The following is a 27,996-nucleotide window of genomic DNA, read 5'->3' as shown; positions in this document are numbered from 1 at the left end:
CAATCAAAATCCATACCACTCGCGTAATCGGATCGACTAGAGTAGAGTCAGTCAAGTAGGTAACTTCCGTATCGGGCAGACAACTCTTTCAACGAGTTAGTCGAAGTAGTAGGTGGCAGTACAGTTCAGACCGCAGAAAACTGTCGGAAGCTCGCCAGCATAGACGTATAATATGTAGACTGCGCGTTCCCTACCTTTGCCATGTTAAGAAAATGTCTTCAACATGGAGAGAGAGACAGCTGGTGTTGAATAGTAGCCTCATCTTTGTCTAGCGAAGTAGTGGGGAAAATGATAGACAGAGAAAGAGTTACTATTCAAAGTATGTTGTCTCTCTCAACGTTGAAGACATCTTTTCAGCCAAACGCGCAGTCTATATATTATACGTCTATGCTCGCCAGAACATCGTGGTTTACAGTATATCCGATAGAGTCTGCTGGCATCGTATCGCTAAGCGACATCTGCAGTTCAGCGCTTGTACTATCGTTTAAAACGCTGCAACAGGTTTCATGTGTGCGCTCATGTAAACATCACGTGGTTTTCCGGCGCATTTTAATCGTAATAGGAATATTGCCTCGAGTCTTTAAAGTTTTGCAGGTAATCAACTCGATTTTTCTATTTGATCTAATGTACTTAATGTATTTTTTGTTTATGTAAGATTATAAAGAAGTAAAATGTATACTGAAAAGATAAACAAAGGAAGAATTAACAGGAGACAGTAAGCAAAACGTTCGAAATGCTGAAAAAGCACTTTAAATATTACATGAAACTTTCTAACAATCTAAATTAAGATAAGACAATATTGTTTTTTAAATAACTTTATGTAATTTGACAAACTTTAGATTTCTTGACAAATCTCTCTATAAATTTAACTTTTGTTTATTTAAGTAATATTAATTTAAAAACAATCTCGTGTACTTTGACAAACGTTAAATCTCTAGATTACAAGAAATTGATTTAATAAATTTAATTTGTTTTTAAGTAATATTTTAAATAATACAATTATTATTTCGCACGTAAGTCGTGAGATTAGTTGTAATAACTTGTGATGTCGCAATCAGTACAGATACTGGACATTCATTTATAAATTGGAAATTAAATATAGTTAAAAAGATGATAGTTTACACATATATCTAAAGATAATTCTTTAATGAGAAAACTTACAAAAACGATGACTTGTTTCCGATATAGGAAGAAAACATTAGATTCCAGTCATGACGAATCATGAAAACTTACCTGAAATACACACAAAAACAACAAATCGATTATATAAAAATTAATTTTTCAATTTAAATACATTTTAAATTGAATAAGCTATTATTGTCTAAGAAATATAATATATGTTTAACGTTTAATTGATAAATATTGATTTGTTAAGCATTCTTTGAATTTATATTTTCCTTAAATTTATTTTTTATTTATTTATATTATTACTACGGAGATGTGTATCCGTGCGTAAAACGCAAAGAAAACTAAATACAAGCGACGATGATGCGCACAGAGAGAAACAAAGGGAGAGGAAGCATAGACTCGTCTACACACTCTCGAAGCTATGCGCCGCTATCATCTTGTGACAAGCGCTTGCACTGAACAGAGGAATGTGCATCCGATACTATGTCTACGACTGATACTAGGTTAGGCTAGGTTAGGGTTATATATATATATATATACCAAGCTTTACTCAGATAGCCCTAACTTGGTATACGTGTACGCAGTCCACACAACAGTGTATTTTAAGTAAATAATTATTTTGACATCAATAGCCTGTTCAGGTCAGCTGTAATTCTTATTTTTTTTTTTTAAATAAATATACTGTCTGCTCGTGATAACAGTAGCAAAGAATTAGTTCAGAACGATAATCTTCTTATAAAATATCTTAAATAGATATTCTACTTTTTTTTTAGATATATAATTGTTATCATGATTCTTTTCTTTATATCGTAAAGTAAATTATTAACTACCAGGTGCAGGTGTGATACGTGATAAGAAAGTAAAAGTCTGTCAAGTTACTACGGAATAGCTTACCTAATAGTTTTTATTCAGAAACGTAACTATACGAAATATCGGAGTCTAGAGTTCAGAAGGTACATCGTCGATATTCCAGTTTCCCTTCGCCCCCCTTCTTTCCTGGTCAACAACTTCTATCTGCTAACCGGCTCTAAAGAGTCCCGAGACAGAACCCCAGACCTTCACCCCATTTAGCCTGTATATCGAGCTCGCTGGATTCTCAGCTTTGGAATAGCTGCGTATCAACGAAGATTTTTTGTCCGTTTCTCTGTCGCACAGATGAAATATTGCACGACACGTGGAAGCGAAGACAAAGGAAAAAGAATTGACTGCACCCACGCAGTTTTGCTCCGCAACTTTGCGTTCTATTTGATGAACGCAGGTTTTCCCTCTTTTTTTGTTTTACTGGAAACAATTTGTCTTACTTTAAGTATATTTTTATTGGATTTTCTTTGATGAATGTGTCAGGTTCGGGGGTATTTGTTTCCATAATACATACCAATCGCGCGTTTATTAGATTTCTTTTGGGGGGGTAATTTGTATCTTGTGAATTTTTATTTAATCAAGTATATACAGAATATCTCTATGATTATTAGACCATTCAGAGTCAATATCTCTTGTTATTTGAATATTTAGTCTCACACACAATGAATGCGATTACACTTCTGATGATTACGCGGATACCGCGGAATTGCTTTTTGCGTGTAACGATATCAATGAATCTAAGATTCTCTCGCCGAGAATCGATTCAGTGTTATTTTTCGCAATATTTTATCTCCATCTCACTTTCTACCTACGCCGATTGGTGATCCAATCTACGCCGTTACAGTAACCCAAATCCCACGAGAGGACGTCCAAAGTGATCGTCGCGCGCACATTTTGGGGTCAGTAGACGAGGAGGAATCGAGGCAGCACGTGCTGCCGACTATATCGTTGTCAGGGTAACGACGACCTTGTCGCGCGTAATCAACCCTGGAATCGTGATGTCCTCTCTCTTCCGGTATCTTTATCAATTGACGCTAGAGCCCACATGGATAACGCTTTAGTCATCATACAAGATCGAAATAAATTTCCATCCAAATAGCACGGTAGCGCTCGACAAATCGATTTTGTCGAATTCGGTCGTTTAGTTTATTTATTCGTTCTCGTATTTTACTCGCGTCTGTGTGTGGACGGTTGTATCACATAAAAGTGAACGATAAAATGCAACACAATAATAATAGATGTATCTAGAAAAAAAATTGGATAAATTTGTGTAAAAGAAATTGGATATAAATCAAAACAAATAACACGACGCACGTGTCTCCTGAAGTCGAACGAACAAAGCGTTACGATCGAATTAGGAACTGTCTTTGTTCCGAAACGCTTGAGGGATGACGAGAGTCAACCGACCCCTGTTTTACTCAGGGTCGCAAGGGTCCGCGATTCCTATTCGAGGGATTGCGTCATCCCGCGTCTGGAGAAGAAGCGGAGAACTTCAGAAAATAGAACGAAATAATCTTCTAAAACGTGTATTTGCAAGTGATAAGGTGAACATCAAAATTATTTCTTCTGACAATCAATAGATTGCGCAATTGATTGTTCTTTATAAAATACAAAATTTGAAAATTGTCGTTGATTTTTTCTTAAAAAATTGATTTTTGCAAAAAGAAATTATAAGTTCAAACATAAACACACAACGCGAGCGCCACAATTTTTAAATCAATAAATTACTTTTTGAAATAAAATATTACAGCAAAAGAGAGAGAGAGAGAGAGAGAAAGAAGGCGGGAGAGATTAATGAGTGTTAATTGCGACAGGTTTGTCGAGATTTCTTCGAAGACAATGTAAGCCCGCACACCCATTTATTGTTCAACGTCGAGCCCTTCGTTCTGCCCTTCGATGCAGCCGCATGACGCTAGTATTACGGGGGTGTATCGTAAACCGTCCTATAAAAGCCGCGTACCACGCAAGGGCGAGTGTTGCAAGGGCCGAAGGTAGTTTTACGGTGTATTCGTGTAGCCATAGCAACGTACGGTCTACCGTCCAATCGATAAAGTGCAACATTCAGGCTGACGACGCCGTACATATGTATGACGACGTCAATCTACCTGAGCTTTTGTCACCGATCTCCAATTTAAACATTTTCAATATCTTGAGATCAAGTTTGTAAATAAAACTTCATTCATAAGGTATCACATGTCGATAATATCGAATATATAATACGAATTTGCATAAATACAATATTGAATAATTTTTTTAATGTAAAAAAATACTTAATTAATAAAAATTGAATCGGTAAAGATTCTATAAACAAGGATTTTAAATCTTGATGCTAATAGCAATGATTTGATTAATTTCTCTCTAACGATCTATAGATCAATATCTTTCCCGCAATATATCTTTAGATAAAAATTCTTTTTTTGAAGTACGGCAGACGAGACGTCTCAGTATGAGATCCATATCGCTTTCTTTCAGGACGATTGCAAGTACTATAGCTCTCGATCGGTCGAGACATAGGGTGGAAAGTAGAAAACGCAGCCCTCGGGTGGGCGTTGCAAGGGTAGTTTAGTGGCGGTCGCTATGGAAACCCCGAAGAGCCGACGTTCGGTGCACCCCCGTTGTGGACCTTGAATGAAAATCAAAGGACATGCCATAGACGGAAGTAAATTCGCTAATATATATATATTTTTTTAATTGATCATTTTTTGATATTGAAAAAAATAATAACTTGAGATAAAATTTAATTAGATTAATAATATAGAGTTTCCCACAAGACTCGCACACCTGTATAAGTTATTTTTATTTGTAAAACATCTAACAATGCATTTATTACTAATAATTGTAATTCTCACTTTGACTTTTGATAACCAATTCGAATTCGTACTCGATAGATTTTAGGACAAATATATTTCCTCTTTCTATATCGCACCGCGTGTGAATATACCGTATTCCTCTATTTCGCGAACCTGAGGAGTCATACGGAGGTCTTTCGCCTTCTCCAAGGGATCGACGTCCCGGTCACCGACATCGAGTGCAGTAACCAAGGAGTAGGTTATCCGCGGACCTTCACCGCACAACACGAGGTCGAAGACCCTACAGTACCTTTTGCTGATTGATTCATTTTGTAACCCCTTTCGATTCTTCCGCGATTAAACATCACTGTTGCATGAAGAGTTTTTAATTCAAACACCAATGTTGTGCGTGAATTAGAATTCCAAAATTTCAAGCAATGACAATACATGTAGATACTTGCGATGTTAAATATCCAAGAAAATCTTAATAATATTACACGTAAAATGTATGTAGTGTATAATTAAAAACGCAATTTACTTTTTTTGAAGAATGATGACAGTTTAAAAAAGATCAGTTCTATGACGAAAACACATAAGAGTTTATACCGATATGAATTATAAATCGATATATACGCGGACGTTTCTGTGTACAAAAACAACTACAAGTAAGTTTATTGCTCATCGGTGGAATTTCACGAAATGCATGCAGAAGTGGAAAGCAAGCAAAAGAACACCTTGTGTCCTTAGATAGAGGTCTCTGTCCTTAACGGCGTAGGTCGAGAACCTTCAACGACTCGCGCAGCTTCTATCGCCCCGTCTTTCTCTCTTTCTCTCTTTTCTTTCTGTATTATCTTTCTCTTTTTCTCGTTTGTATTTTTTGCAACTGATACTCGGTCGACTGTTATGCGATTAGATGCCGATATTCGGATGTAGGACGCGATCGCAGGGTATCTCTAGATTTTTGTAATAAATTATTTAATAATCAAAAATCTTCCAGTTTTCATCATGTCAATTTTACAAATTTAAGAAATCTGGTTATCGAATTTCGAAAACATTTGGATGCGTCACGACTTATCATGGTTCATGAGATTGTGGGCAAAAGTAATTCATATGTTCGTTTGTGACAATGCTGCTGCTATAATCGAAATTGTTATCGTATTACACCGTCACAAAGAGTCTGTTCCAATGATGGTTACCGACAGATGTGAATTATGACACACAGTCAGGCTCTATATGTATTAATAGGTCAGTGGCATCGCGCAAACCTTGCTCGAACATTGCACTTCTGCAGTGCTTCGCTTCTCCCGTTCGTCAAGCTCTCGTCGCTCTTGACGTTTCTTCTGTCATCGTCTTTATGTTCGTCTTTTTTCTACGTGTTTTGCTCTTCCATTCTTGTCCTCTCTATAGCGCACACAAATTGCTATTTATTTTTATTTTTATTCGAAACTTCAATGTTAGAGAAAGAGAACAGATTTGTGCCATTGCTATTAAGTGTTAACTTCATAACGTTTTTATATCTTGAAAAAGTGTTTAAAGAAATTGTTTTGGATGTTTCGTGTCAACGATTGTTTTTGTTTCTTTTTTTGTAATTGGAGATTGCGTGAACCGTCAAGATTTATCAGAATGCTTAATTACTCGTAACTTGTCGAGGAGCTTCGAACGGTTTATCAATAAACAGCCACCGCGTAAGTTAGTGACAATAGTGACGCTACGTTTCGCTTTACAATTGTCGGAAAAAAAATCCTTTCGAGCATCGAACGTATCGCGTTTCTCGCGATCAATGAAGACGGAAAAAAAAAGAGACGAGATCAGAACGACTCGATGACGGTTATGGAACCCATATTGTGTCATAAAATAGCCCTTCAACCCTTTTCGTATTTCCTCTATTTTTCGGGAAAAAGAGAAGACCCGAGTAGATTTGTGGAGGTTTCGTTGGTTTTATCTAGAGCGGATGTGCAAGTACTTCGATATATAGAGCCAGCTGCTGTTGACGATCTATCTCAGGTATCCCTTTCCGCGGATGTTCTATTTTATAAATTCGGAAACCCTTCCTCTCCTATAGACCGATTATCCCGCACAAATGCACTCGGTGCTTTGAAACGCTCATTGGATCCTATTAGGATTGTGCGCAATGAACAATTTGGAAAATACATATCTGATCCAGATATTTTTAGATTCGCATTTAATTGTCACACAGATCAGATGTATGTTTGCTTGAGACTTTAGTTTTGTTATTGAACGAAACAATCTCATTCGTTACCTCTTTTTTCCCTACCGCAATACATTTCACAAGTTATTTATCAATCCTCTTTAAATTTCATTATCGCACGATCAAAGTCTCTCAAAGTGGAAAGAGGCAATATTTTTTTTTTTTAGAAAAAGACATCCTGTTGACTTGAGAAAAAGAAAAAGAAGGGTAACCAACAGGGGATGATTCGCTTCCTTCTTTAGGGCGACGGGGGTGGTTACGCGCGCGTGGCCAAGGTCGGGACCGATAAACACAAACGTTTCCTTGGTAACCATCCCTTGAGATCCTGCAACCTTGAACATCCCAAAATCTTTTCTTGGGGTATTAAGAAATATAAGTTGCGCTCATGTTAGAAATAGAAATCCCGAGTCAGTTGCGTTTTAAATAATAATTAGAAGAAAATCAACTCTAACATTGTCATTAAAATATCCATTTGTTATATTTGTGTGTGTACCGATTATACTTGTGTTACATATATACCGTATTCTCATTCATTTAATAATTACGCTATAACACACACACACATTTATTACAAATCTCTTAATGTAAGCCGCGATTTTTCGATCACCGTGTAGACAGATAAAGCACAGAGCGTAAGAAGAACCGGGTTCGTTTACCCGTAGTTATCGCAACAGGACTCTTTCGGACATAATCGCGTTCTTGTCTCGTGCAATTCTTTTTGTACTTCTCGACATGCAATGTTCAGCTTGGTAGCAAGCGGGTGATTGTGGCTAATATAATGCATCCAGCAATTTTGATCCTACTCTTTTCAGTTCAGTACAGTTCTTAAGTTCACGTTGTTCAATAAAAACAAAATAAATAAAACCAAAAGAATTCGACAAAAAATAAAATAATGAAAAACTCTTATTAAAAAAAAAACTTTTAAAAAACAAAAATATCAGTAACATCGAGTTTGTAATAAAGTGTTTGAAATTATTACGCGTTACAAATACGTCAAAAAATATTTTTTAAAGAATAGCGTTTTTTTTTTGACTTCTTGTATTTTATTAATTTGACTTAAAAACAATTATCATTCAAGAATCACAATTTTTTTATTATCGGCTTATTTAGCTCGTCGCGAAACATTGTATTAAAACCCTGAACGCGCTATATTCAAATGTGCGGAAAAAAAGTTTGGTAATAAGAGTCGAAAACAAAGATCCTGAGGCTCGAAAGCAAGCCCTTCAGCTGGCAGACAGGCCGTGTTTCCTCCGAAAGGGTTCGCCAATGATCGGGGTGCAAGGAAGGAAGGACGAAAGAGAGCGCGATAACAAATACGAAAGAGAAAAGGAAGGAAGAGATGAGGGTGAAGGTGGGAGAGAGAGATACAAACGGGGAAGCGGACAGAAAGAGGAGGAAACAGTCGTCGAGAAACAGGGAGAAGAGAAAGAGAGGGAGGGAGAGAGGGAGAGAGAGAGAGAGAAAGAGAGAGAGAGAGAGAGAAGTCGGGTCCGTGACCGAGCAGGATCAATGCACGACGCGGACCTTGAGAGTCCCTCCACCCTTCGCCCACCCCCCGTCCGACTCTCACCCAGCGACGATCCCGCCATCCTCCCCCCGTTGTTCACAGCCCTTGCACAAGCGGCGCGACGACGACGAGAGCGAGAGGAGGACGAGACGGGCCCGGAGGACGGGTGCGGAGAGAGAAAGACAGGCCTGAGAGGAGAGGCGCAGATTGCATCGTGCACAGCACCACTCTGTCAGCCACACCGACAACACATAACCGCACCAGCACTACGCCGTTGGCCGTTGATATGCAGGTTGATGCACCGCCGTGGCCCCTTATGGCGGCCAATGCTCTTTGAGATCTGCCGAGCCTCTAAAAATTGCATTATTAACCCTTAACTGGTATGGCATGGACTCTTCTCGCATGATCTCATACCCAATTAGTTACTGAAACCGCGCCGCCGTTGCTGATTGCGGCTTCGCTCGTGCTTTATTTTGCGCGATTACAAAAGTGTTATTTTACTGCTTATTTTCTTAATTTCCTTTTATATTTTGTATTTTAATATTAATTTCTCCTTCTGTCATATAGAATTATTTTTTATGTAAATATAGAACTTTCTTTTTTATATAGATATTTTTATATAGATACTTTCTTTTATGAGGAAAAAAATACGAAAACTTTAAGTCACAACAAATAAGAACTAGTATATCAATAATATTTGCAGAACAGTATTTTGCGGAAAATAGTCCTGTTTTTCGAAATATGCGTTCACATGAGATAGAGAAAGTTACAACATCAAAGCAGCTGCATTCTGTCGGATTAGGTCAACCCTTTTCACAGCCATTGACGAATTCGTGATATTCCACAGACCCTTGCAGCGGATATTTACGCAAATTCTCGTCAAGATGACGAAATATATTCCTCATGCGTGAATTGGACAGCTGGACTAAGGTCCGACGCAAGCGCTGGTATTCACAGAATGGAATATCCATTGAGAGATTTGCATCTGTCCAAACCCTTTCCCTGATCGCGCGAGTCAGGTAAAAGGTTGACAAATTCCAAACTGCCATTTCGTTTAAAGAATATCCCACGATTTTGAAGGATACAGATCAGCTGCCATAGACAAGATAACACATAGTGTATCCCACATATGCCAGGTGTCTGATTTCTGAGTTCCAGTCGCATATATATGTGAGATATAATTTAATAAAAAGTTAGTTACCTAAGCTCATAAGACTCGCATATGCGGATATTATTGCAAAATGAGAATTTCTATTTTCAGCGCTAAATACACGACGGAAAAAAAGACAGACAGTGCCGCGTTACGTATTTATTTTATCTTATGTCAATACATATATATAATTTACGTTTTGTCATTGTTTAATGTAGATTAATTCTTATATTTGATCCTTTGCGCAAAATGTGATTAGTTACAATGAAATGATATTTATTAACTGCGCTAGTACTTTATGCGGTTCGCCCGAATCATATAAATAGATTTGTGCAACTCATGTATACACAAGGCAACCAGATGAGCGTCCGATTGCGGGGACGCGTTTGCGGAACTCCGAATGTGCATCTGCCGGGATCGGCAAGACGAGAACGCGACACGCGCAGCATGTAACGCGAAACCCTTTTTATATTATAAACGATTTTACGTAACAGATGCAACGCGTGGCCACGTGGCGCGGTTCTCCAGTTTCGATTTGGAATACCGGAAGAAGATAAAGTCGTTACAAATATCGATTAAGAATAACGTTAAGAACATTGATTTATCTTGATATTTAAAAAGCGAAAAGAGCTCTTATTAAAAAATGTTTGAAAGATACGCATTTCATATTTGTGACATAAGTGTGTCATATCATGTCAAAAATTACATTTCAACGTAACGAAAGTATCAAAGATTTCTGCTTACTTATGAGACAAGCAGAAAGCGGCGGTGCACATCGGGTGCATTGCACCCCCGTCAGACGGACGGGGGTTGGATCGATCGCGGGCGTTGGCGCCGAGGTCACCGGCTCGCCTTGCTCGGAGTAATGACCCTCACCCAGTGCAGTGCAATGGCATCGGCAAACGACACCTTTCCTGGGAAGTTGCGAGGGTGGTTGTCGCGTAGAGGGGTATCTTATCGACGCTATGCGATCGCGCTGTCTCGAATGCGGCGACGCGACGAGGAAGGGGTAAAAACGCTATCGCGCGGTCTCATCGCTGTTGCAAAACGCGCGGGGTGATACTTCCAGCACCCGCCTACGTCGTCGCTGATGTTGATGAACTCTCGCGCAGAATCGCTGGAGGACCTTAAACTTGGAGGGAGGTCGATCATCGGACTCAACCTTCGCAGTGACCGCGATCGCGACACATTTCCGTTTACCTTTCCCGCGGCAATATTCAAATACGATTTTTTTTACTGGCGAACAACATTTCAACCTGTTATTTAACATGATTAGCTTTGCGACACGACGTTCATTTTTTTTAAGCGATTACGTCATCAAAAAAGATTTGCAATATGTAAATCGAACAAAAATTTTTCGGCGATTTGTTCGTTGCGAAGAAATAAAATCAATTGAAGCAATTATCGTGAAACAGTAATTATTATAGGTAATATAACGCACATGCACTTTCTTCTTTCAAGTTCTTTCCCCACCGGAAGTTTGCCACCGCGACAAAAAGTCTCGACCACACTCAGAAGTTCACCTCGCGAAAACTCTCCCCTTGCTCGCGCAGTTCCACTTTTCGCGGAAATGCGCGCCCTCACGTAAAAGGGGTAGAGGGATGTTGATGCGACGTCCGCATGCAATGGCGACCGTAGAAGGGGAGTGACTGGGTCATTCCACTCTTGGTTTGCGCTACCTAGCGAGTGAGGGTCATTGCGAGACAGAAAGCAAACCTTTGTAATGACCACTTTTAGTAACGTCCCGTCACTTTCGATCTATTAATGCGGTGTGAAAGTATCGATATACGACGGGCGATTGATAAGTATCCGAAACGACGCACAAATAGCAACAGTAACGTCTTACGTTACTACTGTCTTACTGATAAGTTTCATCCTTCAGAAGACAAAAATTTTTAACGCTGGCTCATTATCGCACGAAGTGCTTGCGTAACAATGCTCAGTAAAACTTGCTAAAGTAAACTCTCTCAATGATTTTTGACAACGCGTCAGCTCACACTTCAATTGTTTCAATAATCAAAATTTTTGAATTAGCCATCTTATCCGCCAAATATGGGATCTGTGCGATTTTCATTTATTTCCGAATCTGAAAAAAAAAAAATGACTCGATAGAAAGAAATTTTTGAAGCTGAAATCATCGATTCCGTAAATCGGGGGCTACACTTTAACCAGCTGTCGCACGAACTACTGTCTCTATCTCTGAGTTGTTTTTTTGGATATTTATCAATCGTCACTTTAAAACGGGCTAATGCATGGTATTAATATCAGGAAGGAAAAAACACTTAGACAAAATATCTTGCAATGACGACACTGGTACAAGAAAATAACGTTTGCTTTTTTTCAAGAACATATCTATTTTTATGCTCTCTTCTCCTTCCTCTCCACCACCTTCTTCTCTTTCCACTCTTTCTATTTTTTTGACACTGAATAAATTCGACGCGCGCACGCATGTGTGTATATATATTTGACAGACTCTTTGATATGCTGCTTTTATTTCGCGCAAATTTGTGTAAATGTTACATTATGCAGAAAGATAAACATTAAATCTTCGAACAGAGTCCGAAACGATATGTTCGTACATTTTTTTTTATATATAATTGATTACATAATTTGCTATGCTCAAGAATTAAATGTAAAACACGATTGTTTCAATCAACCTTGACTAGAAGCGGAATTTTTTCCCACCTACAACTTTATGTTGCATATTTTATTATAATTTCCGAAAAAATAAACTGAGAAGAAAATTAAGTTTTATATGTTATGTAACGTTTTATTGTTTTATTGTTTGATTTTTTAATTTGCACACTGATAAGAAAAGTTATTATTGCGATAAAATGTAAAAATCTTATGTCACATATATACAGTCATAATCATTTATAATCGTAATAAACAAAAAAATGTAATCGCTTAAATCTGTTCGAAATTCTGAGCTGTTATCGTCAACAGGAAAATCAGGCTCAGAACGAACGTACTTGAGAGATATTAGTAGATCCAATAACTAAAAAGTTTTATGAAAAACTTTTCTAAACAAGTTACACAGTTTTTTGTACAAATATTTTTAGTGCTTCTTGTAAGTGCTTCTTTGTAAAACAACAAAGCTTTAATCAATGAAAAATTTAATTTAATTTATTAAAAGTTAAACACAAGAGAAAAATGCGCAATTTATATAAAAAAAGTTAATTTGCAACAAATTTATCTTTCATAAACTGGTTTTACTGTTCCAATTGTGTTACTTTATTTTACAATAAAGAAAAAATCAGAAAGAAATAATGCGTTTAACGAATTTTCAAAATTTTATTAAAAGCCGGGATCGACAGAAGAAAAGTTGACTTAGCAGTCTATCAACTTGTTTTTAAGGAAAAAAAGACAAGCACACATATACATATATTCTTTCCCATAGGACCCGAAGATAGGGAGTTGGGACTTTAGGTCCCAACTGTGTTTGCCTTTCTTATCATAGGGCATACCACACGCAGGCACTTGACGCACACATGTTGCGCGCGCGTACTCGAAAGTCAAACACACACATACAAACACAGACAGACCTTGGCTGAAGGGTGTCTGCGTCCATGGTACACGTTGCGGAATGCAGCAACGTGCACACCCTTCGAAATTAATATTCAGACGTTTGACTAGGACTGTTTGTCTCAGTTTCTATAACGTTTCTATATCATTTATGTAATGCTTTTTTATCGCGTAGAAAATACAAGAACTTTTAATATACAAATGGAAAAGTAACAGTTTTATCGTAGCAAAATATTGTTTGACCACAAACAACATTTATATAACTTAACACTGAAGAAACTAATTATTTTAATCTTTAAAAACACTTAGCAAGAGCATAATCACAAAGATTATTTAGGTCTAGGAGCAGATACGAGAAAACAAATAAGAATATTTATCTTTTACAGACGAAAGGTTTCCTATCCAATGGAAAAATTCTTTTGTCCCATCATCAGTCTGTGTCGAAATATACGATGGCACACTAATCGTCACGTTACTGACTCGCCTTGGACTCCAGAAGATAATACTGAGCGTCGATAAGATGCAGACTATTTTCAAACATAACGACCTGACCTACTCGGGATCAACGGTAATTCTATTCTTTCGTCTGTCAGAAATTTCTTATTCTCAATAATGTGGTTTTTCTTTTTTTGAAAAATAAATATTTTTAATGTGTTTTTTTTTGTTTTCTAAGTACTCATGAAAATACGAAGTGTATTGTAAAATCGCGTGACTGTACTTTGGACAACAAAAAAGATAGAAAATGACATGATCTTGCAGCAATATATATAATTTCTTTTATAATCATATTCTCTCTTTCTCTTTCTCACTCTTTCTCTCGCTCTCAGAGTCGGTCACAAAATCATTTCTTGTTATCGTACACGTCGTTACCATGATAGCGTGCGGCCTCGTTCAAGATCAAGATATTTTTACAATTGCACGTCGTGGACGTTGTTTATCAGTCATCCATCGATTCATCGGCGATGAGGAATAATGGAGATTGTGTATTGTGAATCGGCGACGAGTTTGCTAAACTCATGTGCACTTATGTGCGTGAATATTGTGCACATTAGAATTAACATTCAATAAGTATGAAATCGAAAGCGCGTGTACATATAGGTACATAGATTTCCATGTTTTTTAATTTTATTATTATTATAATAGAGCGCGATTGATTCGAACTTTCATCACTCATATCGACCTTGGTCCTAATAACTCATTCCTGAAAAAAAAAAAAAAAAGGAAGCCGCTGTTGTCCTTGTATCTAGACCTTCAATTTCTCGATCGGTCTAGCGTGCAGCTTGAATAATTTCCATGCGATTGGGTTTGATTACGTGTCTCCTCGTATAGATAAGAATGTTGATTTGCTGCAACAATATCCGTATGTCCGGACGTCTTTCGGGATATTTTTCGATATATTTTTTTCACGGTCAAGGTCGCGCTTTGCGTCACCATCAAATTTATACTTAGAAAAGCGATTTGGAAAGTTTGCTTCTCTTTTTGTTTTTTTTTTTTCCCCTTCGTCACCGATTAACATAGATCGTAGATGTCATAGCCGCCAGTATCCTCCGAACTTTACCGAGTTCCGATTCTTATAGATGCGGGTGTTGATTTCTTTTGCAAAAAAAAAAAGTCGCTCGCGCTGGCGGTAACACGGAATATAAAAGAAATACACGTGCGGTACAATCCTTTCGCCACAGACAACCTTGATCATTCACTACCTCGTTTACGAGGACACATCGTGTTCCGGGATTAAAGCATCAAGGAAGATAATATTCATGTTTATTTTCTCTCTCTCTCTCTCAGTTATTTTTATTATACATATATATTTCGGCTTTGTAATATAATTTCTTTTTTTATCGTCATCTTTTCTTTACCGTTTTTCTCACTTCGTTCATTCTCATGTCTCCAACTGACAATGAGACAAACAGGCAATGACGCTTAGCAGGACTTATCGTTAATGAACTCTATCAACGTAAACGTAGTCATCTCATTTGGAATACAAAACAGTTCTGCGAAGTCAAACAAGAGATCGGTGATGTGCAAAAGAATGCTGCGTTTACATTTAACCAGACGACTTTACGAAATTTATAGCCGCATGTTGCATTCCGGTGATACATAAATTTCAATTTTTAGTTTTATTCCATAAACTTTTCTTGAATCACTTTTTTGAACTGATGATTTTATTACTTGCGTCACGAAGCAGTGCATAAATCCACTTCGTCGTAAACAAAACGCAATGTATTCACGAAACCTGTATCAACTGCTTGACAACTGGTGAAAATCATTTATGTACAGAAAGAAACGAGAGAGAGAGAGAGAGAGAGAGAAAGAGAGAAAACGAACATGCGGTTTGTTCTTTGTACAAGACATTTAATTAATCTGCTTGACTAGATGTGTTTTTAAATATATGTAATAAAGTTGAACAGAGACGGACTCACCGAGATCAGGAATAGAACTGGTAGGCTCCTCGTGATGACCCTTATTTTCGTTGGATGTCCTCGCTCTGGGAGGCGGCGGTGGCGGTGGCGGTCTCATGCTGGAGGTCGAACTGACCACGACTGTAGCAGGTGGCGGCGGAGGCGGACCACCGTTTCTTCCGTGATTGCCGCGTATCTGGGACTGCGGTGACATCAGCACCGTTTCGCCCCGCGCGTGCCCCTGCGGTGGTCGGGGGCACCAGCCATGCAGCACCCTTATGGCGCTGCGTACTTCCGCCTGCAGTTCGGCGGCCCTGTCTCGAGCTGTGTGAGCCACCTTCGTTACAGAAAACCCGCGCGGTCGCGGGTTGCACGAAAATCACGCGAAAGACAACACTCTCGAGAGTTAAGTTGTGCGTGTCCACTTCACTCACGTAACACGTGGATACGACGCACTGAAGAAAAAAGTCAATGCACTGATTTTGTGACGAAGTATCTCTCTGATTAGTCACCCATGCATTACACGTTTTCCCTGTTATTAATTTGTCGATTGAATCTAATCTAAGAGAAAACACTCTGGTTCAGTCACCTTTAGTCACGAACACACTATTTTCTCCCTTTAACTTCGTCAAACATAAAAAAAAAATCAAGTTTAAAGAACACTGCAAATTATATTTTTTGCAAATTCACTTCACTCTATCCTTTTCGTCGTTCATTAGAATCCACCTCATTTGGACTTGATAGAGTCTCACATACGAGTCTGTCTCTCTCGTACGCATTCCTCCCGCCGGTTGTATCGAGTGTCACGGTCAATGTCTCTCACTAGCGCGTGGCAGGTGCCCGCGAAGGTTCGCCACGTTCCCGATACCGATCGCTCGAAGCGCGAGTCGCGCGAGATGACAGAAAGACAGAGTATGCGCGTTTCGGAGACGTCGATCGTTTGAATGAACGTTTCTTAGCAGTTCCACCGAAAACAACAGTCTTCGGCACACGCGTCGTCCCTCACGAGTCAGCACCGATCTTCCCCTCTCTTCTACCACCTACGCACCCACCACTTTCTCGTTTCCCTCCCAGCGCGCCACTCTGCCCCACTCACGGTTTCCCGTCTCTCGCCCTCGTGCGCGTCAGAGCGAGAGAGACGAACCCGCCTCTGCGTCTACGGTCTATCGTCGACACAAAGGCGAACGTCAACCCCCGTCGCGCGAGCCTTTGGTAATCACGCTGTCAAAACAAGGCGCTAACGTCCGAGTCGCGCGACACGTCGTCTCTGATGACAACGACGACGTCCCGATGGAGAACGTTATCACGTGGTCGCGCGCCGACGGCGCCTTCAAACGCGTGCGCTATCTGGTCCACCACTGATGGACAGCCGATATCAAATGCGGAAAAACCGCGTGCGAATAAAAAGAAAAAGCGCGCGTAGCGGTAATTTACGTATGCGCGATTGCTGGTGCACAACGCTCCTGACGGCAACGAGCCGACGAGGCCGAGAACCGTCATCGGCGCCGGCGAAAGTGAGAGTGTGCCGGTCGCGGTGAATTCAGTGGTGCATAAGCGCGGCGGGCAATGTCATCTCTTTCCCTCTCGCGCCGCGTTCTCCCTCTCTTCCGATCCGGTCTCCTCTCTCTCGCTCTCTCTCGCTCTCTCTTTTTCGTCCTTACGGGCAGCCTATAGCCGCTGGCAAGCAAAAGCGTGCACGCTCTCGACCTATAGCGTTCGATGTGTCGGCGTGCTGCTATCCGTGCGCGCGTATATAAAGCGGCTGCCCGCGTGATACGACCCCACACACCAAACGAGACGTATGTAACATGCTCTCCCTTCTTCGTCTTCGCCCTTCATCCGCCTCCTTCTCGCCGCTATGGCACTTCGCCACTCGTGGCTGCTCTTCCTTCCGTACGCGCGAGACGCGATGCCTGGGCTACAACCCCCTTACCTCTGTTCACACAGCCAGAATAATCCCTCACGTATGCAAGTTTACATAAGGTATCATATTAATATATTAAATCCGTAGAGACGGACTGTCATGCAATTTTGTAACTCGTTAGAAGTATGAGCTCTCTTATATATTAGCTTTGGAAAAGTGAGTCAAAGAAAATGAGAGAAAGACATCGTTCAACTTATCTTTTTTTGACGACATTTTTTCAAATGCAAATGCGTTCAGACGGAACTGTCGCGCGAGCTACTCAAGAGTGGATTTTTTATTTAGAGGGGCACACACCGTACGTTAATCCGCCCCTGTGGCAGCGATAGGCAGGGGTGGTTCGGTGCGCGCCGCGGTTGCGCGTCTGCTATCACATGGCCTTGTCCTTGAATGAGGCTTGTGAACTCGACTGCCGCTTTTATCGATCAGCCCCCGCATCCCGCTTCGACGCACTCGCTATAACCGTCCATCTATCTCGGTGCAATGGCGTACCTAGCAAAGAGCGCTCCCAAGATTATTCGTGTAACTGTTTTCCACCGCTATATTCAATATTTTATAAACATCGTAAATATTTCGTAAATCCGTTACATATATATATATATATCTCTGAACGCGTTTACATTATACGTTTGTGAGCCGAGTATTTAAAGAGAAGATTTATAAGTTCTATTTAATATGTAAAATTTACGATTGGGGAACACAATAAGTGATGCTGAAACTTTTAGAAAAAAAATAAACAACAAATATAGTTCAGAAAGACAAAATCTAACATCAAGCTTTAGAGACTTTTAAAACTTTTTCAGATATTATTTTAAACGGATAAGTTAGAAAGAGATAGATAGATAAGTTGCTTAGACGTAAGCCGAAATAATTAAATGTGAATGTATTTATGTACGTGGATGTAGAGCATATTGTATTTTAGGATTAAAACGAGATCCGCTCTTTAACCACGACAAAACTCTACATAAAGGATTCACTCCTGAAACCGAGCGCGCTATGAAAGAGCCGCTAAAGGGTTAAACCTTATGTTCGATTCCACTTTTCGTCACACCGAACTAAACCGGACATGCATCGGCGCAGCGACGTCCGTCGTGTCTCTCTATTCTTAGGACGAGCCGTAATTTCTAAGACGGGTTCCCCTTCGAGTCGCGCCGCAGAAGAATAGGATATAATAAGTATAATGGTGCGAGCACATTAAACCCCTTCTGAATTTCGACCAAGAATCCCTCTAGACGGTAAATTTACCGGTGGTGTTCTAGGTCGATTCGACGAAGGTCAAGGTTGTTCTTTTTTTCGAATAAGTATTGGCAAAAATCTTTAAGAGTGCAATTCTTGCGGCTCTCGTTTATCCACGACGTTGCAACTCGTTTTGCAACTTGAATTTTGGTGGGGAACGAAACGTTGATTCGCGACGTGAATATGCCGAAAAAAGAAAGAAGTTCTTTTGAAATTCTGTCGATCTCTCGATCACGTTGCACTTTATCTGTGCGATTATGCGCGCGTAATTTATAAAACCTTTGATTCCTCTAATTTGATACTTGACAAATGTAACTTAAACGGGAATGCAAAATAGTGTAAGATAAAAAAAAAAAAAAAATAAGCAAATGTGAAACATTAAAAATTCATTCCGTACCAAATTCGGACCTTCCCCAAATCAATTACCGTTGTACATAGCTAGCTGCAAATTTCTGTCAACACAAAGGGGGACTTTTTTTTTATGCAGATATCAAGTTTCGAGACAAGCTTAAATTTTGTGTGTCTGTGATTCTTCGGTGGAGAATACTGAAACGTGTCTTCGCGTGCGACATATTTTAAAACTATTCTCACGAGGAAGTACATAAGTACCATGTTATTGTCGTAGGTACGAAAGAAGACACGGGTAGCGTATTACGTAGTCGGAGTCGTAGTTGTTTAGATCTAGATGAACCTGAATCATCAAACCGGTCTGAACGCGCGGTCGCATCGTGATGTGGCTCAGCGCGACTCTGTTGTATTAGGTTAGGGACAAGACGCACGTTGTGTAGCACGCATGAGTTAGAGAATAGAGAACTATTGACGGCAGGGAGGGTTTCAATGACGAAAAGAGATGGTTATCGGGCGATGATGAAAGACGGGCGATGTGGATATATGAATAAATATTTATAAGAAATAAACGCGGAATATAAGATGAGGCAAGATGCCAGAACAATTGTTTACATATAGAGAAAATTAAATATAGAACAATCTCTATAACACGGATAAGAAGAGGATAGAGATATGTGAGGTATAGTGTAATAAAAAAAAAATTATAGTGAGATTCTAGTCATTTTTTAATTATATCTTTAGAATTCTTGTTTTTTTACTTCAATACTAACATTTGTCTATTAAAAAACAATATCGTAAATATTTGCGTAAGATTTCAAATTAAAACTGAATTTTAAGTTACACAAAAATTGTAGAAAATTATTATTTTACATGAAATATAAATGTTCTATGAATATTTATTTTACGTCGTATATCGATGTGTTACGAACAAGGAAAGCTTTCTCCGTCATCTCGAACCTCCACTGAAGTCCCGCAGCTATGTGAACTTGAACCAGTCTCTCGCTCTGTCCTTATATACCACATTCTCGTCTTAACACATATTCTCAATATTACACACACACACACACACACACACACACACGGCCATCATAGGGCCATCGTAGTCATCATCGAACGGTTAAAGCCATAATTGGATTAGCAATAATACATCATTCTTTTGAGATTTGAAGATCACGAATGTGACTTTCATAGATTGTACTTTTGCTTCTAAACTAAGTGTCTTACCTTTTAAATTATCGAGAATTCAGATCTTAACAAAGTCAAATTTCGAAGATTTACGAGAATACATCGAAATGACTTTGCAATTATCGAATGTTATTTGTAAGAATCTACAGTTCGTCGACCTACAGAACGCGCGCGCGCGCGCGTATCTAAAAATCGTTCTCCACTTTCGTTCTCCGTTAAAAAGCGCCAATAGCGATCACCTAACGAAAGTGAGTCGCGTCGGCGAGAGTTTTAGAAACCGGATCGCACGATCAACGAGGTCCATGAAAAGTCGGCACGAGGTCGGCGAACGTTGAGAGCGAATGTGAGAGCCGCTCAAGAAAGTGAAACTTTGTTTCTCTTTGCGCGAATCGTGACAAACCAGCTTTGACTTTCATCGCTATCACCCGGTAACGCCAGCCCGTTGGAGAAACCGGCGCGGTTATAATCTATCTACCGAGAACACGAGATATCGGACGCGTATCGTTTTCCGAGCTTTTAAATCCAAACGGTAAGAAACCCACAGATATGCTCGATTACAAAATTCGAATCTTATTTGATCTACAACTGATAATGAAATTTAACAATATGAACCTATGCGTTAGAGATAAAGATTGAGTGTAGTAAATATACCGCAACTATGTGGGTTATCGGTCAAGTTTGTGATTGGATTCAGGTTAAATTTAATTCTGTTTCTTATCCGGAAGGCTTCCTTAAACCTAAAGATTAGGTTTAAGTACATACACGTGCGAAGGTACGAACGCATTGAGGTGCGTGATACTGTGACCTACTTACGCACACGCACGCTGAGTTTTTCTTCTTTTCACAATCCAGCTTGGCTTGACTCGGAGCAAACAAGCAAATTCTCTGTCTTATTCTTTCTTAGCCTTGAACCTGATCGAAAGTGCAAGTGGATCGTGGCAAACCGTAGCGAGCAAAGAGGGGAGGTAGGAAGAGGGAGACTGCGAGAAAGACATGTACAGTTGCTGCCGACCGAAACGGTTTTTGGTCACCTTCGACGAAAGTGAAACGGCCTTCGGGAAGGAGCACACTGCATGCATATGGACGCCGTTGAACTAGTGACCTTCATATGAGAATCGCGCGCGCGCCCGCCAGCAGAAGAGGGGGGGAGTCTTTGTTCAGGGCCCTTAGAGTTAGCGACCTAGCTCTCCGTGGGCCCTAGCTACCTAGACCTTTTCTTTCTCTAAACGAGTCATTTACATGTGGCCGATCCGGATAAAATTATCCTTCACTTCGTCTGAATTAATCGTTCTTGGATTCGATTAAAAAAAAAAAAAAAAAAAAAAAAAGTGGATCCGCGATCTCGTATCGTCTTTGAAAATCAAACAGGAAAAAAAGAACCACTCGACATTGTTTAATGTGGCAAAATTAAATGTTGAAACTTCGATAACGAAGTGAGATTAATTCCTTTGAGAGATAAAAAGCATCGCCACACCGCCAAAATCGGAGAGTTGATACAAGGTTATCTAGGATTTCAAAATTTCGGTGATTTTTTTTTATTATTAAACACGTGTTCACACCAAAAAAACTTACGCAGTACAATTTTCTTTTTAATGTGAGATTAAAAATTACGCAATAAGATTCCCTTTCAACGTGAGACGAGTCAATTTTAATACAAATCTCTCTCTTGATTTTTTTTACGATAACAAAGTACAATTATTGTGTATTATTGAAGATATAAGTTTTAGGTGGGAGAGAAATAATCTGTTGCTTTCGCTACAATTACTTGTGCGATACGTATCTGTTTTTATCCTTGTTATCAGTAAATAGAAAGTATCTTATTCCGTACGAACATAATGATTCGAGAAAGCGCGTGAGATTTATCTTTAAAAGAAAACATGTGCGCACAAAAATAACTACGCTAGAAATGAACATGTGTTACATCATTATTTGATTTGCGATTGATTACTGTAACAAGCTGCTTTATACGCGAAACAAGATAAATGTATTGAAAAAATCGCCAAGAGACGCACCTTGGCATTGAACTTTGTACGTTTACTTTGTTTATTTTATGCGGTCGAAATTTTCGCATAATAAATTTTAACATTCGGTCGAAATCTTCATCTGAGACCGAGAGATATTTAAATTAAATGAAATATAGATAAGATATATATTTTTAATACGAGGATAAAAAATCGAAATTGACTCGTGCATTGATAAAACGTGATTAACATGAGGAAAGTATGTCGCTGAAATACTGATAAGAGTTTTCGACTGACTGATAACGAACCATGACCTGACCAAACTGTCTTGTCCGATTTCAGTAAAGCAAAGTGTAACACCTGTTTTTCACTTATCAATCGCATATCGAGACAAAATGCAACTATTTGCAAAGTGCAAAGGATGAATCATTCTTAAAATCTTTCTCTTCAATTGGCCGGTTTTTTAATGTAGTAGTAGCGGTAGTAACAGCAGTAGTAATCCCCTGTACTGTTGTCTCACGTGCATCAGTTTTTGCACGTCATCAATCGAAATGAATTTATGACGGATTGAGCGATGAGTAAGATAATCTTGGGATAAGTCGACATCCAGACATAAGTCTGATGAAAAATGCTAACGGGAAAAATAAATAATCGCTCGGCGCGATTACGAAACCGTATCGCGCCATATAGACGTCGGTGTAAGCCGTATCGTATCACCTGCGATAATTTGTGTTAACATTGAACAGAGCACGCGGACGGTTAGAGGACGGCCCGACTGATATCGTATCTTGCAGACATGAATGCATTTTATATCACTGTTTTTGTTTCTTTAACCTCGTGACCTTCATCTGTTTTAAGTAACTATTATCTCTCTCATTATACGTAACTGCGTCTTATTTGCTACATACAATTTAACTTTGAAAGATACTTGTAACATATACAAAATATATTAACTTGTTTTTCGGCATAATTTTAGCCAATACGATAAACTTTTTCCAAGTTTACTTGCACGTACTTGCGGCGACCAGACGAGGAAGCTGAGCTGCGATATTTCAAAACTTTTATTTTTCTTGTTTTACTGGAGAGAAAGAAAGAGATAACAGTAACGTTGCGTCTTCGGTCCGTGTTTTATCTGAGCTTGGATTTGTTTGCGATTTATAAATCTTTGTTTTTATATATTATAAGATTAACTGTGTCATAATTTAAATTTGAATTTAATTATAAGTTACAGTCTTTGTAATTGGAATTGGGAGGTATAAAGCATTACGGATAAGCGAGCGTTAACATATATATGTATTTTGCGCAATTCAAACATAATTTCTTGTGTTTTAATTTATTTCCTTATTTTGCGTGGACATTTTGTCTGAAGAGGAATTTTTGTGAATTCGAAACATAAAAAATTATTGTTTTGGAATTAATAGTTGGAAAATGGTCGTAACGTTTAAATTGTTTGTTTATATAAATTATATATAACAGTAACGTCTTGTTCAGTTTATAATTTATTATTAGAACACTAGCACACATCGGAATTACAAAGTATTTATCAGCAAAATTTACGTAAAGTGCTGACCTACGACAAGATGACGTTTGTGCAGAACTTTACTTTCTCAAATCTCGTGATACTATGATATCGCATTTTGTTTTGACATTACTTCTTATCAAAGAGCTGCTTTGATAGCTTGCAAAAACAACGACGAAATGAACATCTCGTTTGGCGAAATAAAGAAATCATAATCTGCTGGCGGAAATGCAGATGTTAAATAATTTCCAAAATCAAAGTTCTTTTTTACAGATATTTCTAAGATTAATAAAAAACTATCGATAAAAAGAGAATTAACAAAGCTATTTGTTCTTTTAAAGTGATATAGAAACTTCTTTTTAGAAATTACATAATGTGTGTGTGTGTATTTATATATTGTATATAAATATATATATGTAAAAACCAAACCTATTATAACATTTTCTGAAGTAAGTATATTTTTTCTTTCTTTTACTTCGCGAACAATAAGTTTGCGTGCGAATTGCGTGTTGACGAAACGGCGCCGAATTGACCCTTCCCACCACAAAGTTAGCGTAATTCCACCCTTGTGCACTACTCCCTGTTTGGATGACGTTTTTTTTTAGATACCGTGGACGATAGCGCAACAAATAATTCGCTGGAAATTGCGCACGCGAATTGTCATATCATTATCTGCAATCGCACGACGACAACTGGCTGCTAATTAATGGTTCGAAATGCAGTATCAAGATTACGTTCATTTACGTACAACTAATCTTTATGTCGTGGCATAATATTGCTAAGAAGGATATAATTATGTCGCCGATGTGGAACATGAATATCAATGAGATGTCTGAGTGTAATTGATTGCGGCACTTTGGCGTCTGCAGCGGAAATTTTACCAGAAAGCGAATGCAACGAGCTCATGGTAACGTGGCGTCTTGATGGATGACACGACCGGATTTGTTACGGAAAGCGCCGCGGCGGCGGTGATCTGACGTTCCGCTACGAAATGCTTTTGTCGCCTTTTCTCCCTCTCATCCCTCTATCGAAGTCTCGAAACGATGGCGCACAATGTGCTGCACACCCTCGCAAAAGACCTGATGGTCTAGCCTTGACTGCACGCGGGGGTTGCTATGGCGATAACCAGGCAGGCTCATACATACACAGACTCGCCGATCGCGCACGACAGCCACCCCCGCGCGGGGATATAATTCCCTCATTCCCTCTCTCACAAACGGCGACGACCAAGAGTATGACCCCGACCTTTCAGGTGGATGACCTCCGCTGCATCGTGGATGCGCGCGCAGCGACGGACCTCACCTAGACGCGAATCACCCCCTCTCTTGCCGGAACTACCCTTCAGTGCGGATGTAAACGGCTTTGCTCAAGAACAAAAGATTCACATGTCAAGATGTACGAATTTTGATAGCATATCAATTCGCTTTACTGAGAGAGTTGGTTTGAATTTGTACGTTTTTGAATTTCAGAACAAATCAATCAATTCAATCATCGAACTGATGAGACACATTATTTTTTTTACATATATTTTACTACGTGAAATAAATTCAATTAAAAAAACAAATTGAAGTTGTTAAGATGTTTGCAAAATATAATGTTTATATAGAGAGTGTCCATGTAAATATACAACCTTTATGCACAATAATAGGGTGATTTATAATAAAGATCAAAAGGAATTCTAAATTAAAAAAGTTAGAATCTGAAAAAAGATTGATTTGTTTTCTCTTTTTTAAATGCACGTATAGGAAAGAATTAATTTTTTTTTCGCATTTAATATCATAAAAGAAATTACAAATATTTTGCAATATATAATTAAATCCAATTATATTTTTCTCATCGTATAAGAAAATGCACCTGCGTTTGTAGTGTGAATCGATAGGTGTAGAAAAAAGTTTATTCTCGTATAGGGTATCATTGACCCGGTCACTACCCGACTGTATACACGATGCACTACGCCTATGCGCCAGACGCCGAGGGGTTGCTCACCCCTTCCTGTCTGCACTCTCACATTGAAACGCGGCCGAGGCTTTTGCACAGACAGAACCACTCGAGTGTTCGACCCCACACCTCTCTTTCGCCTTCCTCTTTGCCTTCTCCAGTGTCTCTGTCTTTTCCACCCTGCTTTCCGCGTCCGGGAAATTAGAAATTAGAAATTTCTAACAAATAACAGTGAAAAATTATTATAATCGCACTGCAAAATTAATCGAGATCTCAGTACAGTAAAATGAGGAAATAAATTAGAAACAAACGAGTAAAAAAAACTTTCGTATCTAAATTACCATTTACATTCTTTGATTATGCATGAGATATAGCGTAGAACAGGACGCGTACTGAACAATTTATCAAAGAGAATTTCTTTCCTCTCCAGCAAACCTGTCATTGTCTACATCTATGTATGTGAATTCCGATAATATTCCGATCTACAGCAATGGCTGAGTTCGTAGAATTTATAGAGTTGATGGAGTAGGAAAAAGAATTTTTTTTTTTCAATGTTTATGTTCTTTCTCGTGCAGAAGAAGACATAAATCTTACAAACACACACATAGAAAAATATAACATAAAATAGTGAAAATATTTTGGCATGTAAATCCTCATAAAAAATTGATTGACTTGTGTGGCCAATAAAATATATAAAAAAAAAATCAAATGTTTTTTTTCTTTTATCTTGACTAGAATTTCGCGAAAATCGAATAATAATACAGTGATAATGATGAAAGAGATGGAAGGAAGTTATATGTAGTCGGCGATGAAGGGTCGATGATACGCGAATGCATTTACGAAGACATTAGCGAAGCCTGAGGCCAAAGGGAAAAGATGGTAGGTTTCTAGGTGGAGGGTGTCTGTCTAGACGGATCGTTGGTGGAATAAACTGTGACCGTGAATCGGTGCCTTGTTACTATAGTAGGAAGAAGCGTAGGATTATATGAGCAATGTGTGGGAGGTACATTGTCTTCGGGTTTCAAAAGAATACATTACACGGCCTTTAGTCGCTGTCTGCCAAGTTCTGTAAAATTCTCCGTTGTGCATTTCTTTCAACCCTTTATAATTATGCATGTTTACTCTGAAAATGTGACATATCTTTAAAAAAAAAACCAGTATCTTTTGTACAAAAATAATTCAGAAAAAAAAGAAAAGAAGACAATTTGAAAATGGAAGAATTGATACAATTTCACTCCAAAAATACATCGTGTGTACGTGAACTATTGACTGACAATAATAAACGTGTAATCAGAGACACACATGTATTGAATTCTTTGGAATAAATACCAAGTTGTATTTTATGTTGAGGTAAAAATCTTTTAAAACTTGAATTTCTTCTTAAAGATTATTATTTGAATAGTGCAATATATTTGCGCTTGCATACACGAGAATTATGCCAAATAAAATTGCACTTTCGTGTTCGTCATGCGGTTAGAGGGATGCATTCGAAAATGGCTACCGCTGGCCAATGCCCCTGAAGCTTAATGACCTCGTGACTGTGTACACCAACAGCTGGCTAAAGCCGTCGCGTGCACACGAACGTTATTGTAGGAATAATGATGGTTCGCGAATCTATCCTTTTCCTCTTCTCTGACCAAGACTTGAATATTAAAACCATATTGTGTGAAAAAATAAGCGCGCAAATATATTACCGCTCATTATTTAATAATTTCACAAAGAAATGATAATGCATAAAAATGTAACGCTGTCAAATTTCTTATATAAATAAGAAAAATTGATTGACTTTATCCGTGTAAAAGATCTAAGAAGCCATATTTTCACGCGCACGCGCAATTTATATTATTTTAAGTATAGCGCAAAATTTCACACAATACAGTCTCTAAAAACCATTCTTTTATTACAATTAATCTTTGTATAAATTACTTTTTCATATCAGATAGATAAAACGAGTAACGTATTTCAAGATGCAGCAATGGCATAGTGGCACTGTAGTGCGAGAGAGCGAAAGTTCGCCCCAGTGCCGCCGTCCTGTCTGCAGAATTTCGTCCTCCATGTGCCCGGACACCCTACCGACATTCCCTCTCCGTTGCACCACGTTCTCGCAAACTACCTCCACCTCATCGCGTACACTGAACGAGCGTCGCGTCGTATTTCAAAGATTACCATCATTTTTATTTGAAAGAAATTTATGATCAAGTCGTACATTTAATGCTATTTAGCATTACAGACCGCAATATATTATATAAGTTTATATAACTTAATACCAAATAAAGACACGTACACATTGCTTTATTCCCATGGTTGAAATCGTGAGTAA

At 38.7% G+C, this 27,996-nt stretch overlaps 2 protein-coding genes across 2 annotated transcripts in view; one reads left to right on the top strand and one right to left on the bottom strand.

Moving 5' to 3' along the window:
* LOC109855903 (nuclear hormone receptor E75-like) overlaps positions 1–15,924 on the bottom strand; it is a 79,321-nt gene extending 63,397 nt beyond the window's left edge. The window contains exon 1 of the mRNA XM_020430608.1: positions 15,590–15,924. Coding sequence (XP_020286197.1) covers positions 15,590–15,782 — 193 coding nt within the window. The 5' untranslated portion in view covers positions 15,783–15,924. The remainder of the gene's footprint in view (positions 1–15,589) is intronic.
* Positions 1–27,996, top strand: part of LOC109855905 (KH domain-containing protein akap-1) — a 156,290-nt gene that overhangs the window by 109,916 nt on the left and 18,378 nt on the right. The gene's annotated exons all lie outside the window — the stretch shown is intronic.

The sequence above is a fragment of the Pseudomyrmex gracilis genome, unplaced genomic scaffold (genome assembly GCF_002006095.1).
Source record: "Pseudomyrmex gracilis isolate BER0280 unplaced genomic scaffold, ASM200609v1 scaffold_101, whole genome shotgun sequence".
Taxonomy (NCBI): Eukaryota; Metazoa; Arthropoda; class Insecta; order Hymenoptera; family Formicidae; genus Pseudomyrmex; species Pseudomyrmex gracilis.
The sequence above is the reverse complement of the archived record's forward strand: the minus strand, read 5'-3'. Positions and strand labels throughout refer to the sequence as shown.